Here is a 14,106-nt window from a genome sequence, read left to right on the forward strand (position 1 = left end):
ATGTTCCTGACCATAATGCCCTGGCAAATTGGTTCTGCTGGTGTATTGATTCCTCTTTTTGTGTTTGCTGAATTTGTTTGGCATTTTGCTGTCCTTACTCAGGAAGCATCATAGATCATCTACTCTCTGCAGGAAGACATTGAAAAATAGTTGTTTCATTACCCACTGAAACCCTGGGGGAAATCTAAATACCTTAAAGTTTAAGATGTTTTATTCTTAGGTTTCAGAATGAAAAATTAATGATATATGGGAAAAAGAGACAGACTTTCCTCTTAGACATTTGTCTTCATGTCTTCCTTGTTTTATGCATTTTTGCTTATGTGACTTTTTAAAAAAATTGTTCCTGTCATCAGTAGGTTCAAAGAATTGCAGCAGCAATTGCCCTGTAATAAGCCAGGTGCAGTGCTAGTTTCCCACCCCCGCTTTCTCCTAAGCTGCCTAGAAGTCAGACTTTCTAATTTTTTTTCCAGTATGTTGTATGCTATCTTTTAATTTGTTGTGTATTAGCATTATTATTAACAATTAGTCATGCAAAATAACACACTGTATGCTTTCAGGTAGATATTAGAATTATTTACTCTGTCTACAGAAGTAGCTTAATCCACAGTCTGGGTTCACTCTAATATCAGTAATATTTAACACACATTAAACATGTTTTCTATAAACTGTTCCTGGAAGTAGGCAGTGAAACTCTTGCTTTTGTGTAAGACATCTTAGAAACTAAGCAAAATATTATTTGGGAAGAAGGAACTTGTTTTTTGAGTGAAATTTATGTTTGGGTCTGAAATATAAGCTTCTGAGGGAGAGGTAAAGTTATGTTATATATGAAGTTGTATGTTGTTATGTAGGTGGGGTCAGTGTCTAATAAACAATGGTGCATGACCTGATTGCAACAATTAGTGCTGTGCTGGTTTATCAGGTATGTCTTTCCAAGAGCTTTCGAGTTATCAACTAGCTTCACTATGTTTTCTACAATTGTTTTCATGCTGGTTTAAGAAGAACAAGTTATACTAAATCTGGTGAACCCATCCCTTGAACCAATTCAGAAACTCCAAATACCCATGGACACCAAACAGCTTTCTGTTCTCTGACTGTATAAACAGAAGGAAAATCCTCTAGAGGCATTGCACTAAAATGCAAGTGATACTTTTGTTGGACAACTTGACAACAAAATTCTGTCTTTTAGAATTAATGTTTGCTCCTCCTTGTTGTATGTATTTTATTTTTGTTTGTTAGAAAGTCTTGTTAAGAATATGGAGAGTCATTGGTGTTTTCCATTTCCATCTTTCCAGCTAAAAAAGAGCTGTTTGAGATAACACAGGATATCTTATGCAAGTTTTGCATGCTAGCCACCATTGCAGGCAACTTTATAGTTAAATTGACTGAAATAGATATCAGCTCTTTGCTGTTGTAGAGAGTGAACAGTGTTTGCATTGCTTTGACACTTTACATTGTGTTGTGTGACAAAGCTTTTGTGTTTAAACACCAAAATATTAATGTCTGTAGAATAGATTGCTTCCTCCAGGGAAATAATAAAAGCCCTGTGGGACTGAACTTTGGGAGATGGGGATTATCTACATAGAAACCTCTTTTCCTTCCTCATTCTATTTAATGAAACCAAACCCTCTAGAGTTTTGGTCATAAAGCCCACTGTGGAGGTAGAAACAGTATTCTCTAGATGGAAGAAGTGCCTGTAATAAAGTACTGCAGAGGTATTCCTTTTCCCAAGTAATGCCTGTGCCAGTGAGGTAATTTACATCACTCTTGATTGCCTTAATTTTTCCTCCTTGTAGTTTATTTCTTCCTTCTGTGTAGTAGAGAGGTTTATCAAGGCATGAATTTTGAGGTGTGCAAAATGATTCGGTATGAGGACTCATACTGTACTTTGTTTTCTTGTTTGTTTCTGTGTCCCTTGCTTTATCAAAAATGAAATGAAACATTTTCTTACATTTACTGGTCAGTTTCAGAGCGACCAGAAGACTTTAAAAATTAGTTATGCTCAGTATGTGTACCCCTCCAGGAAAGTCCAACCAGTGCTTTAAAGAGTACATATTTAGGCAGTAAAGTTCTTGGTAGCCCTCATCTGGGTGGGGGCAGTTTCACACCTATGTTTGGGTGCACTTCTTCTCTTTCTCCACCTGGTTGTTGTGTTACGATGTTGAGCTCCTCAGTGCACTTGAGTGGAAACCTGTGAAATCAATGAAGAAGCTTTTCTGAACTTCTCAGGGCATTCCTCTGTCTTTGTGGCTGCTTGTTGGACAGCCCTTCAGATTTCTGTGCTAGCCCCATTACTCTGACTTTGTTATCATTGTATGAAAGTACAACATGGGTAAGTGTATAACTTCAACAGAGCCCACAGCTGAACAAGCCAAGTGTCTATTATTATTGCACATCAGACTAAACAATTTTCTTTTTTTTTGGGAAAGAGAAATGAAGAATCAAGTTACACACTTTGGAGCTGGGCTGTTAGGTATCTTTCACCAAATCAGAATTTTAATGTTTTTTTTCTCAAAATGAAAGCTCGTTTCAAATAAGTATCCTTCGGTTCTCCAGGGCTTTTTAAAACTGGTACCGTGCTTTAAAGTTTCCTTTTGTATTTTGAGGGATGAAACTCAGGAATTCAAGGTAATTTTACAAAACACATTCTGGATGAATCAAGTAAGTTTCTGTATAGCAAGCTAATATTGTATTTCCTAAGCTGTTGTTTTGAAAACAATGAATTGAGACTGAGTGTCCTTTCTGAGACTATTATTTCAATCCCCACACCCCCAAAAAAAAACAACATAGAAACCCCCATGCATTGCCAAATGTTGTGAGTACATAATGGAACCTTTTGACTTTATTGAAACCTTCAAGTTCCCCATTGCCTTACCACATTTGTCTTTTTTATGAGTCTGAAAAATCAGGTATCACTTCAGACATTGAGGACATGTTTTCAAAAGTCAGCAACCAAAATATACACAGTATGTGAAAGTCTGCCCTGAATATGATTTTTGAGTACATCTGAAATCCCTTCCTGTAAGATGCAGTAGGTTAACTTGTGATCATTTGGCTTCCTCTGGGGCTTATATATTGTCCATTTACTTTTTTGAGGCTTATTTGAACTTAAAGTTTCTTGCAGCCTTTCTGGTCATGGCTGTGCCATCAGAGAAGCTGATTATTCCCCTGAGTAATAGGCTGAACAACATTTTCATTGTCTAGTCTGAAGCTTGACATAATCTGTGTTTAAATTGGTTGAGATAGAAAAAAATTCCTAATAATTATCAGATGACAGGTTTAAATATGAAGTGACAGATGGCTAGAGGTAGATGCCTCAAAGGACAGTAAACTAGTTCTAGAGGATGGAACTAGTTGAGGATAGAAAGATTTTTACCTGCTGAACGACGGGTCTGTGTTGAGATAGTTGATCAGCAGCTATACTGATCAGCAGCTATACTAGGCAGGTATCTTGGGTTAACCCAGATAATCCTGTATCCCAAGCTGCCAATACAAAATACAGTTTGTGACTAATATTAGAGTCCTGGGTTGTGTGAGTAGCAGTGTGCCTGCAGGGCAGCTTCCTACATAACGTGTGTCCTCAGCAGGAATGCTGAGAGTGGTGCTGGCTCTGTCTGAGTTTCGGTCCAGATGGGTCTGGCTCATCCAGTTGCTGAAGTGCAACAAATCAGAGCCCTGCTCTCAGTGAGTCTGCAATAGTTGTGGGCGCTGGTGATAGCAACAAAAGCTTTGTTTGTACCAACAGGGAACAATGAGGTCAGGCACAAGCTGTTGGAACTATTAATGCATTTTTAAGTGCTGAGAATTAGGAATATTTTATTAATTCTGGGAGACCTGATTTTGTAGCTTATGCTAGGGTCTCCCTTGTGATACTCCTCCCAATTAAAACACAAAGGCTTGCCTAATCTAGGTAAAAGAATTTCTGTGGTGCTGAGAGGGATTTCTTCTAAAAATTTGCCCACATCCTAAAGGAGAACTGGTGTTTTGCAGAGGCAAATCAGGAGCAAATCAAGCTCATTAGACTTGGTAACCTCGAAATCCTGAGACCAGTGAGTGCAGTGTATGTGCAGCATAACTGCTTTACTACACAAAGTCTCAACATTTTAAAGTCTGGATCTTTATCAGTTCTGCTTTCACACAGAGAGAGTTTTTGTGGCCTTCTGCTTGCTGTGAATGTTGAAGGCTGAAGTCTTAGAACTAGGAAGGCAGGTATTGTTTTGCATCTGGCTGAGCTGACTTCCAGGAGGTCTGTGGATGGAGCTTGGGCTGGCTGGTTGGTGGTGCTCCTTCCTCGGTTGGGAGAAACGAGGGGCTGTCTGTTTTAACAAAAATCTCGATGTGAATTCCTGCCAGTCTGATTTCTGGAACATAGGAACTACAGTAGCAGTATGGGGAGACTGAGGTAATAAAATAAGATCACCGTCTCTATATGTAGGTGGTGTAAACAGTGTCATTATCACTTTTCATATTTTGAGATATTAAAGTAGTTAATTGGAAAGTTCAACTGTAGGCAACACCCACGGTCATCTTGTGGTACAGAAGATAGATTTTCAGCATGAGCAGAGAAAAGAAGCCATTGAGACCCTTGTGCATTTGAAGTCACATTCTTGTTCTGGTTTGCTTTTTTCACTGTTAAAATGGATTTACTTCAATGAGATAACTTTTTTTTTGTTGTTGGTTTTTTTTTGTTGTTGGTTCTGGGCCCAAGCAACTCTGAAGAAACCCAGAATTTTTGGTTCTAGTGAAAGTAGTGGCATCTAATTCTTTATGAATCCATAGTTTCTCATCTTGGCCATGAAATTGATACCTTGCTTTTTTGATATGGATATACCCCTTTCCTCTGTTTACTTCACATTCAGTGAGCCCTTTGTGTCCAGGAAGGCTTAGCAACAATTGTTTTTGATTTTCTACAAAACAATGGTGTTGTTCACTAAAGTAGCATTTCATCCTTTTTGGAAAGGAAATCTATTTCTCCTGCATTTTAGTGCCATTCATTTCCAGTACGAGCTCCAGTCCAAGGGCCAAAAACAACCCTGGTGTAAATCTACTGAGTTTACTGAGGTTACTTTAGAGATTTGTTTGGCACTGCTTATTTAGGATATGGACCTATAAAGTGCTGAGTGTCCTCAGCTCCCATCGATGCCAGCACCTTGTTGACTCATCTCCTTAGTCTGAGTTCTTGCAGGATTCTTAGAAAGTTTTGTTCCTAACTCTGGTAATACAGTAGTCAGATGTGAAAGCTAACAGATAAATAAGTGTGCATTCCCAAATACTTGAAGTTTGCTTCCCTTAAGTTCATAAGTAGGATGCTCAAACCAAAAGAAATGAAAAAAGAATTTTACTATTGAGGACTTGCATTTTGATGTTCCATCAGAAATATAAATGCAAATGAGTGTCTTTGCCCTTGGATTACCTGAGAAAGTCAAACCTGGAGGACCATGCTTGTTACAGGTGGAAATTGCCTTCTCTTGGCTTTATAACGGAGGAAGCTAATCCTCTTCCTTAGTTTCTAAGGAAAACTGCATTTTCTTTTGTGTACCTTGCTTTTGTACTGCTTAATCAAGGGCTGATGTGCATTTCTATCCTGATTATGTAAAATTCATGGTGTTAGGTAACTGTTTGCTGTAAGGGGGTAATATTAGAACTTGACCCAGCTTAGCTAGGTGGAAGAAAGCAATTTTGTCTTTGTTGAAGTGGGAAGCTTTTTTGTGAAGTCAGAATTGACCCAATATGGGCAATGGGGTTTAATACGGCAGAGTTTTCATTCTTTAAAGAATGAAATACAAACAACATGTAGTAGTCAAGGACTATGCTGAAGATTAGTTTTTAACAAAGTGAGTCCAATCTTTCTGTAAAATTAGATACAAAGCATCTCAAAGCATCTCTGGGACAGAGCTTTGGGAAGAAGGAGCCAAGGTGGAATAATTAAGAACTAGCCTTAGAATTAATAGAAGTGCCTCAGACCTGTGCTTTAGGGAGTCTTTGGTTCCCAAATTTGGGCTTGATTTTTCATTTCCTGAAGAAAGAAACTGAAATCACTGAAACTACAGTCTGCATGGCAATTTTGTTTGTCTTCGAGGTTTTTGAAAAAGTGTCAGAAAACCTTATAATTTTCCTCCTGCCTATGGCATTAAAGAGAATATTGCCCTTCTTGTATTAACTCTGAGAGGGCAGAAAAATCCTAGAGATGAAGGCATTAATTTTTTTTTTTACTCCAAATTTCATGGTTTTGCATGTATTATCAACACTTCCAGGTATAAAATTAGAAAGAATGCTTCTTTGTGGTCAGAATGTCACTTTTCATAGCTTTTCTAAGTGTTGTTTAACTCTTCCTTCAAAAATTGTGTTGGAAGCAAAGCTTCTTGCCATGGCTACCTTTTTTTTTTTTTTGCTAAGTATGTGTGTGTTTGAGGTGGTTTTTGAGCATTTGAAGGCATTAACTAGTGTGCATCCACAGCAGTTAACATGCGTGCTGTGATCTAAATGTGCATTACGAGAAGCACTGTGCATTGTTCTGCATGAGCCTATTTTTGGAGGTTTATAGAGAATTCTAAAGACCATTTACACATGGTTAGGAGAAGCACTTGTGTTATTTGGCCTGGGAAAACCCATGCTGTTGTCTTTCTGCCCAAATGATGACTGCTGCCTGGTTTGGGACATTGATGGCAAGCATGGCTGCCTGCAGCATTTAGTGCCGAAATACAGCATGAGCCTCTTTTTGGAGGTTTATAGAGAGTTCTAAAGACCATTTACACATATTAAGGAGAAGCACTTGTGTTACATGGCCTGGGAAAACCCATGCTGTTGTCTTTCTGCCCAAATGATGACTGCTGCCTGCTTTTGGACATTGATGGCAATCATGGGTGCCTGCAGCGTTTAGTGTTGAAACTCAGCGCTGTGTGGATTTTTTTAATGATGGTGTGGTAGGTAGGGGTGGGAAGGCAAAGACAAGTTTGGTTAGAACCTCTCTTTTCCTGCAAGACTATTTAATTGTCTCCCTCTACTTTTAATATTGTGCACCAACGATCATTTCTTGTCTTGTTCTCAGATCAGACTCCCACACCAACACGCTTTCTGAAGAACTGTGAGGAAGTCGGCCTCTTCAACGACATCGACTGCTCCCTGGAGCACGAGTTCAGGAAGGCACAAGAAGAAGAGAACAACAAAAGGGTGAGTGTGAGCACACCAAGCCCTTCCTCCCCTTTTGATTCCTTGAAATGGTACAGGAAGTGTCCTTTAATCTATGAGAAAGCAGACTGAGCTCTACTACCTAGTAGTAACCTTTTGGTTAGAAACTAGGTGGCACTATAAATTGTGACATGCTTTTTGAAACTATTGAAGCAGTTGACAGAAATAAAAACCCCAAACCAACAAAAAAACAGTATTAAATAATGAAAAAAAAAAGTGTAACTGTGTTTGCCAGGGTTTGATTCCAAGTCTCTGCTTTTAAGTAAACTATAATACAAACCACACACCTCATGAGGGAAAGGCTTGGGAAAATTGTATCATCTTTGAAGTGAGGATTGCAAACTGGCTCAAATACATTACAGGGAAATTTGGCTTATGAAGGGGCATTTACTTAAGAGCAATTTTTTTCTTTTTCTTTTTTTTTTTTAAAATTCCTCCATAACATGTTGCGCCCTTGGATTTATTCATCATCAATACCAGCTTTATTCTGTTTCTGTATTTCTCAAAAAGCGTTCAAGTTGAGCTGGGAAACTTTGACTTGAAATAGTAGATAACATATCCCACTTTCAATTAGTATTCTTTTAGTTTATTCTGAAGTTATTCTGTCAGTGTTCTGAACTTTAGGTTGAATTAGGTAGTCCACCTTGTATGTAAGTGTACTCCTCTACCCAAAGAGTGTTCAGAGTGCTTTCAGGGGTCCTCAAGTGCTGTTAAAATTTTCAAAGAATGGTAAAGGAGCTTAATGTACTAGAGAGGACAGCAAGAAAAGAGGTAAAGCTGCCTGCTGAGGTGCAGGACAGGAGAGGAGGGTTGTAGAAAGAGAGAGGAGTCCAGGAGCAGCTTGGTTTTGGCTTACAAGGAAGGGAGTCTAGGTATGGTTTATTTGTAGTTCATTAGGAAAGAGACTGGGATAGATAGAGGAGGAGAGAGGCTGTGCCATGGTATGCTGAGCAAGGAATAAGAGTGTCCAGATGTGAGAGAGTTCAAGTTTTGGTCAAGTATTGGGAAAATAGCACAGACTGACCCTCACAGCTTTGTGTGTTAGGAAACAGCCATGTATTGAGATAAATGTGTCTAATTTTAGACTTGTTAAAAAATTTGTGGTTTAGGATCTGCGGAGGGGAGTCTTAGTTAGAATCAGGGAGAACATTTCTGTACACTCCTACTTCTTTGTCCATTACAGACTTTCTGAGTTGTTCTCTGTGCCTGGTGTTTATTTTGCAGGAGTAGGAGAACAGGAGAAATCTACTGAGGTGGACCTGGGTGCACTTAGCCCCAGACTGCAGTGCTTGATGTTGCAGAGATATTTTAGTTTGCAAGGGATAGTTGATTAAAACCTAGACAAGGGCATCAAGTTACCTGATAATTCCAGCTGTTTAGCAGTCTCTGGGAGTCTTATTCTGCCCTCCTACCAACCCCTCCAGCTGCCATTGGTGATCTCCAGGGAGCAAATAAGTGATCATGGGGTGGGAAATTAAAAAAAAAAAAAAAACCACCCAAAAAAAATCCCAAAAAAACCAACCCAAAAAAACCCCAAACACCCCCCCAAAAACAAAACAAAACAAAACAAAAACAAAAAAAAAAACAAACAAAAAAAAAAAACAAAAAAAAAAAAAAAAAAAAAAAAAAAAAAAAAAAAAAAAACCAAAAACCCCAAACCAAAAAATGGGGTGAAAAAAGGAAAAAAAGGAAAGAAAAAAGAGGGACATAAGTCCCACTAGCTGGCTAACCTGTAACATTTGCTCTGTGTTTCCAATTAGTCTGCTGTATGTTCATTCTTACATTACTGACTGACTGTCAGATAGGAATCTGAAGCAGGCCCCAGTAGGGCTTTGCACAAATGCAAGAGACAAAGGCCAAGACAGAAGGAGACTCCTTGGGCTGCAGCTCTCCCTAAGGAAATGCTTCTAACAGCCTATCCCTGGAATATGAGTGTGATGTAGTGTTGGCCTAATGGACCTACCAACACACAGAGACTAAGGTTAACTGCATGGAAATCTTGCTCACTGCACAGAAAAGTCTTCCAAAAATATTTTTGGTCATATTAATTTCTCTGGACTCTGAAAGAAACAGTTTTGTTTATTTTAGTATATCACTGTGGCTTAACACACAGCTTGACACTGAAATCTTGTAACAGAAAAACACTTTCATTTCTCATTGGCTTTTTTTGCTCCTTGAGAGTCATGCTTTGAAAAGTCAGAGGATAAAGTTCAAGTAGCTGCATTTTCTTTCTTTCTTTCTTTCTTTTTCTTTCTTTCTTTCTTTCTTTCTTTCTTTCTTTCTTTCTTTCTTTCTTTCTTTCTTTCTTTCTTTCTTTCTTTCTTTCTTTCTTTCTTTCTTTCTTTCTTTCTTTCTTTCTTTCTTTCTTTCTTTCTTTCTTTCTTTCTTTCTCTTTCTTTTTCTCTTTCTTTCTTCCTTCCTCCTTCCCTTCCCTTCCTTCCCCCTTCCTTCCCCCTTCCCTTCCCTTCCCTTCCCTTCCCTTCCTTCTCTTCTGGATGGCTGCCCATGGATAATCCATGAGAATTTGTTGTGATGAAGCTGGTTATGCAGACTGGTGACTTTCCAAACTAGTGAAGCTCTGACTGCATGGGTTTAGGAACACCATGTGTACCTTTTTTTGTAAAGGTACTATTGAGTGGAAAGCACTTCCATTATTATCCCAGCTTCTTATCCGGAAATAAATCACTTGACATCCTTCTGCCATGTGTAAAAGTGGAAGAAGTGTCTGTTTATGCCTCCCATACTTGGTATGCCTTATGGTTCTAAGATCATCTGTCAAGGACCACCTCTGACAACGTGTGTGGATTAACCTTTGCTTGGGGACTGAGGGGACTCAAGGAACAATAATGCTGATGATCTCCAGAACCTGAACTGAGAAAAATAAACCTATAAATGGAAGGGAGTTTTTCTGTTGGTTTTAGCTTGTCTGTTGTTTATACCATCCTATATTAGCTGGAAGTCTCTCCTTGAGAAAGACTTGCTCCCTAAATGCAAGGGATGCTACAGATCAGCAATAATCATATGGATAAGTGTGTGAGAAAGAGGCTTTTTCCATCCTCCTGAAGGCACTTTTCCTGACACAAGCCTCCTACCTCCCAAATTCACCACAAAATCAGCACAGGTAAAAGCATACCTATACTATATTTCTGCTTGTAAAATTGTAAATGTCAAAGTTCTTGGGAACTTGAGGGAGACAGCAATTGACAGCTCAGACCCAGACAGAACTTGCAACCCATGTCAAGAAGGCAGGTAGTGCTGGGAGATCACATGGCTGTTTTAGCCCACTGGCTGCAGGTTTTAGGCTTACACTGCTTGGAACATTAGGTACCCAAAGCATTTGCAGTGGGTTGTAATTGCAAACACATGACCTTTGCTGCTGCTGGATAGGCCCTGTTGTCACATCTTGTTTTGAGCATTGAGTTTGGGCTGAGAGGATCATGTCAGAGATGGGAAGAGTCAGGGTCTGTTTCTCAATAACTTAGTGGACCCACTTTGTTAAAATGCATCTAGCCTGATGTCCCTGTGTGAAATGAGAAAAAGTGGAAATATGCTGATTGTAGCAAGTATTGCATGAAATACATTTACAAATAGTGAACTGAATATTTTCAACATGAGGGCATGTTTAAAATCACATTCTGTGTATGCTAGACTTGGGATGCATCACTTCCTAAGACTTATCCTGAAACTTTGAAATCTTCTCACCACTGTTCAGGGCTGCAAGAGAATGTATAAATTATGCAAATGAGGCAGGGAAATGGCTATTCTTAATTACAGCTTGGTTTTAATGTGGGTTGTTCAGTGTTAATTCAGGAAGCTCATTAGTCCTCTACATGGCCTAATGTTCCTGTTCTAAGTGTACTATCCTAAGGCAGGCACCTCACTGCTAGAAAAGCATCAGCAAATTGAAGTAGTCCAGTAAAGAAGAAGAACAAAACCAAATACAAAGCCTTTAAGGGTTAAATAATTTCAATCTGCAGAAGGAATAAAAATCCTGAGTAACCAGTTTAGTTGTGTTAAAAAAGGGATGATGCTACAGACTGATGTGTGTTTGAAAGACATATATTTGGTTTGCACCTTCTAGGATCTCCTTCTACCTTGTATGTATTTCTGTGTATAAGCATAAGAAAGTAGGTAAAATGTACTTGTCTAGCTTATAGCACATCACTATTTCATGCTGAACTCACTGACTCTCTGACCTCCAGAAGAAATTTCTTGCATATATTGCTGAATATCATAGTTTGATACTGTAGCCTATGAGTGTAGGGAAGATTATATAGTTCAAAGCAAGCTGGAAATGATAGAATCTGTCCCTAAAGTAGTATAGTTTGGTGAAAAAATTAACTTAATTTCCACATCTTGCTTAAATTTCATGCAATGTGTATCTAGCCCATAAGTTTTCCTCTCTTCTGAAAAGTAATACAGAAAAATCATAAGGGATTTTGCCTGTATGTAATAGTTGGCGTTGCAGCAGCTGAAAATGCAGCAGTGCAGTAAATGGGGCCCTTATCCTGGAAAGGGTGATATGTATGGGGTCATATATACCCTTATATGAGAAGAAAAAATATTTATATGTTGACAAAGCACATTGTATAAGTGTTTGGGTTTTAGAGGCCTGTATTGTAATACTAACAGGCTATAGGGTAATGCTGGCAATTCACTCCCTTGGTGAAAGAACAGGGATTAAGTGTTCATTTTGGTCATTGGCTTGGCTGATAGGTGACAAATTAGCCCCAGTTTCCCCTGGTAAGTACTCTGAAACCCCAGTAGGGTCCTGGAGAAGAGCAGTGTGTTGGTAAGGCACACAGAGAAGCAAGTGCTCTGAAAGGGCTGCATTTCACTTGTGAAATAATACAAACCAGCAAACTCATGAGGCTGCTCCTGGAGCACTTTTGACTCATGGTCTGGCAGTCTGTACAATGGAAGGAAAGATATATGTTTAAATGCTTACTATTTTGATTTTTTAAAAAAATTATGCTATCATAAATGCACATATGTACATTCTCCCTCCATTTGTCTAAACATGATGTGAGACCATCCATATTTTTTAAGTCAAAGGGCCCTCTGATTTCCTATTTTCCCACTGAGATTAAGTATCTTATATAGTCAGTATGTCATAGTAGACACAAAGTAAGACTAGAAATTAGTAAGACTAGAAATTGTTTATATTAATAGAGTGCTTAAGGGCCAGAGTACCATTATTGTATGTAGTGTAATAACTTCAAGCTGTTACTTTATCAATCAGTTAAGCTGTTGTCAAGGTGATAGCTCAAAACTCTAAATTTCAAAGTCCAAAATATCACCCCACATTCAAAGGTTTCAGTATAATAGTTCCTATACTCTAAATATAATATCTGTATCTGTGAAGATGTAAGCATCCTCACACCATTGCATTTTTTCTGGGTGACTCATTGAAGTACTGGAAAGATACACTCTAGCTCTGTATCTGAGTTTTTCTGAGGGTTATTCTGGGTTTTCGTATGCATTAATTGCATCAGATTATTGATCTGCTTTTTCAGTTCATTTTTTGGCTTGCAACAGCCCTTTTTTTCTTAATTAAATTAACTTTTGCAGTATTCCTATGAAGAAGGTAAATACTCTGTCTCTTATTTTCTAAGGGGAAGAACAGATTCCAGAGGACATTGCTTTCCAGAGCTCCTTTGTAGTGTGACACCAAGCTCCCAAAGGAATCACATATGTGGAGTGAGAATTGCAGGGTATCTGGGTCCTCTCCACCATTCTGCCGAGAGAGCAGCTTTCTGTCTCAATTTGGTTCCTAAATCTATTTAGCAGCACGGCCCCAAAAGATTCATAGACTCCCTCAAAGACATTTTGGTGCCTCGCTCTGCCTGAAACAAAGCAGGAGTAAATCAGAGAGCTACCATAAAGGATCTGGGCTCAAGTGACATGCTGAAAATTGCACAGGAAGTCTGTGGCAAAGCCTCAGATTGATTCCATATCTCCTTGGTCTCAGCATAGGGCATCCCACAGACCATGTGTGTTAAAGATTTATCAGCTGTTGTTCAGTGTTGCTAAAGACAGGAAGAATGCTCTCCTCCTCTCTCCAGATGGGTAGGCTTGCTGGATTTTAACTTCTTAACCTTCGTAGGTTTCATGGTAGACATGTGGTGGTTTGTTGTATTTTGTAGGATGGCAGCTCCACGGTTGGTGCTTCAGTCCCCAGCTTTATGAGTCCTGTTTTGAGCACGTATCTATCTCCAGACACTTCGTTGCCACACTGGACTGTGTTACAAAAGGGACACATTCTGCATAATGGCACAGGAAAGCTGGCAGGACAAAACTGTTTGTGACCTTGCAGAAATATTCACAAGAATAGGCTTTAATTTAGGCATGTTGCTGATGGTACAGTATCTTATCTTCTGCTGGCAGGCAGGATTCTTATCTTGAATGGACTTTTGAGTGGATTTATAGGTTTGGATCCTCATACTCAAAGAGAAGACCTGAATGTTTTTCCAGCAATAAGTTCCTGTATCATGAGGAAAGGTAATTCTTGAGGGCATACGTTTTTGATTCAGCTAAACCTTCCTAACCATATTCCTTCCATGTTCTTCTGAATTCCAGCTGATGAATCATCCAGTGAGCTCAGTCAGGACAGTCCACTTTCCTTCTTCTTATTATTTTCTCTGCCCCAAAGAAGCTGAGTCACCCTCTTGTAATGTTTGGAGGTTTGTTATGTTTTCTGTATTTTGGCTACCCACAACAAAAGGAGGCCTATCTGATTTCATGTTAACATTTTTTTCACAGCAGCATAGCAAAGTTGTGCCTTTTGCCTTGGTCTTCCTTGGAATGTTTTTAATGGCACATCTTCCTTGTTACCAGTTCAGGTTTCAGCAGCATGGACTGGATGGCACATGAAAAAGGGATCAACCTTTCCTGTAGTGGCATTTTTATAAGTCTATCTGT

At 39.0% G+C, this 14,106-nt stretch overlaps 1 protein-coding gene across 5 annotated transcripts in view; it reads left to right on the forward strand.

Annotated features, from left to right (window-relative positions):
- The window catches only part of CREB5 (cAMP responsive element binding protein 5), a 257,284-nt gene that overhangs the window by 46,243 nt on the left and 196,935 nt on the right, over window positions 1–14,106 (forward strand). For all 5 annotated transcript variants that reach the window (XR_005955006.1, XM_041466238.1, XM_041466235.1 and 2 more), the window contains one exon: window positions 7,046–7,167. Coding sequence is in view for 4 of the 5 variants with exons in the window: in XM_041466238.1 (XP_041322172.1) it covers window positions 7,046–7,167 (122 nt within the window). In the remaining variant the exon portion in view is untranslated. The remainder of the gene's footprint in view (window positions 1–7,045; window positions 7,168–14,106) is intronic.

This window comes from Pyrgilauda ruficollis, unplaced genomic scaffold (genome assembly GCF_017590135.1).
Source record: "Pyrgilauda ruficollis isolate IOZ18807 unplaced genomic scaffold, ASM1759013v1 scaffold2, whole genome shotgun sequence".
Lineage (NCBI taxonomy): Eukaryota > Metazoa > Chordata > Aves > Passeriformes > Passeridae > Pyrgilauda > Pyrgilauda ruficollis.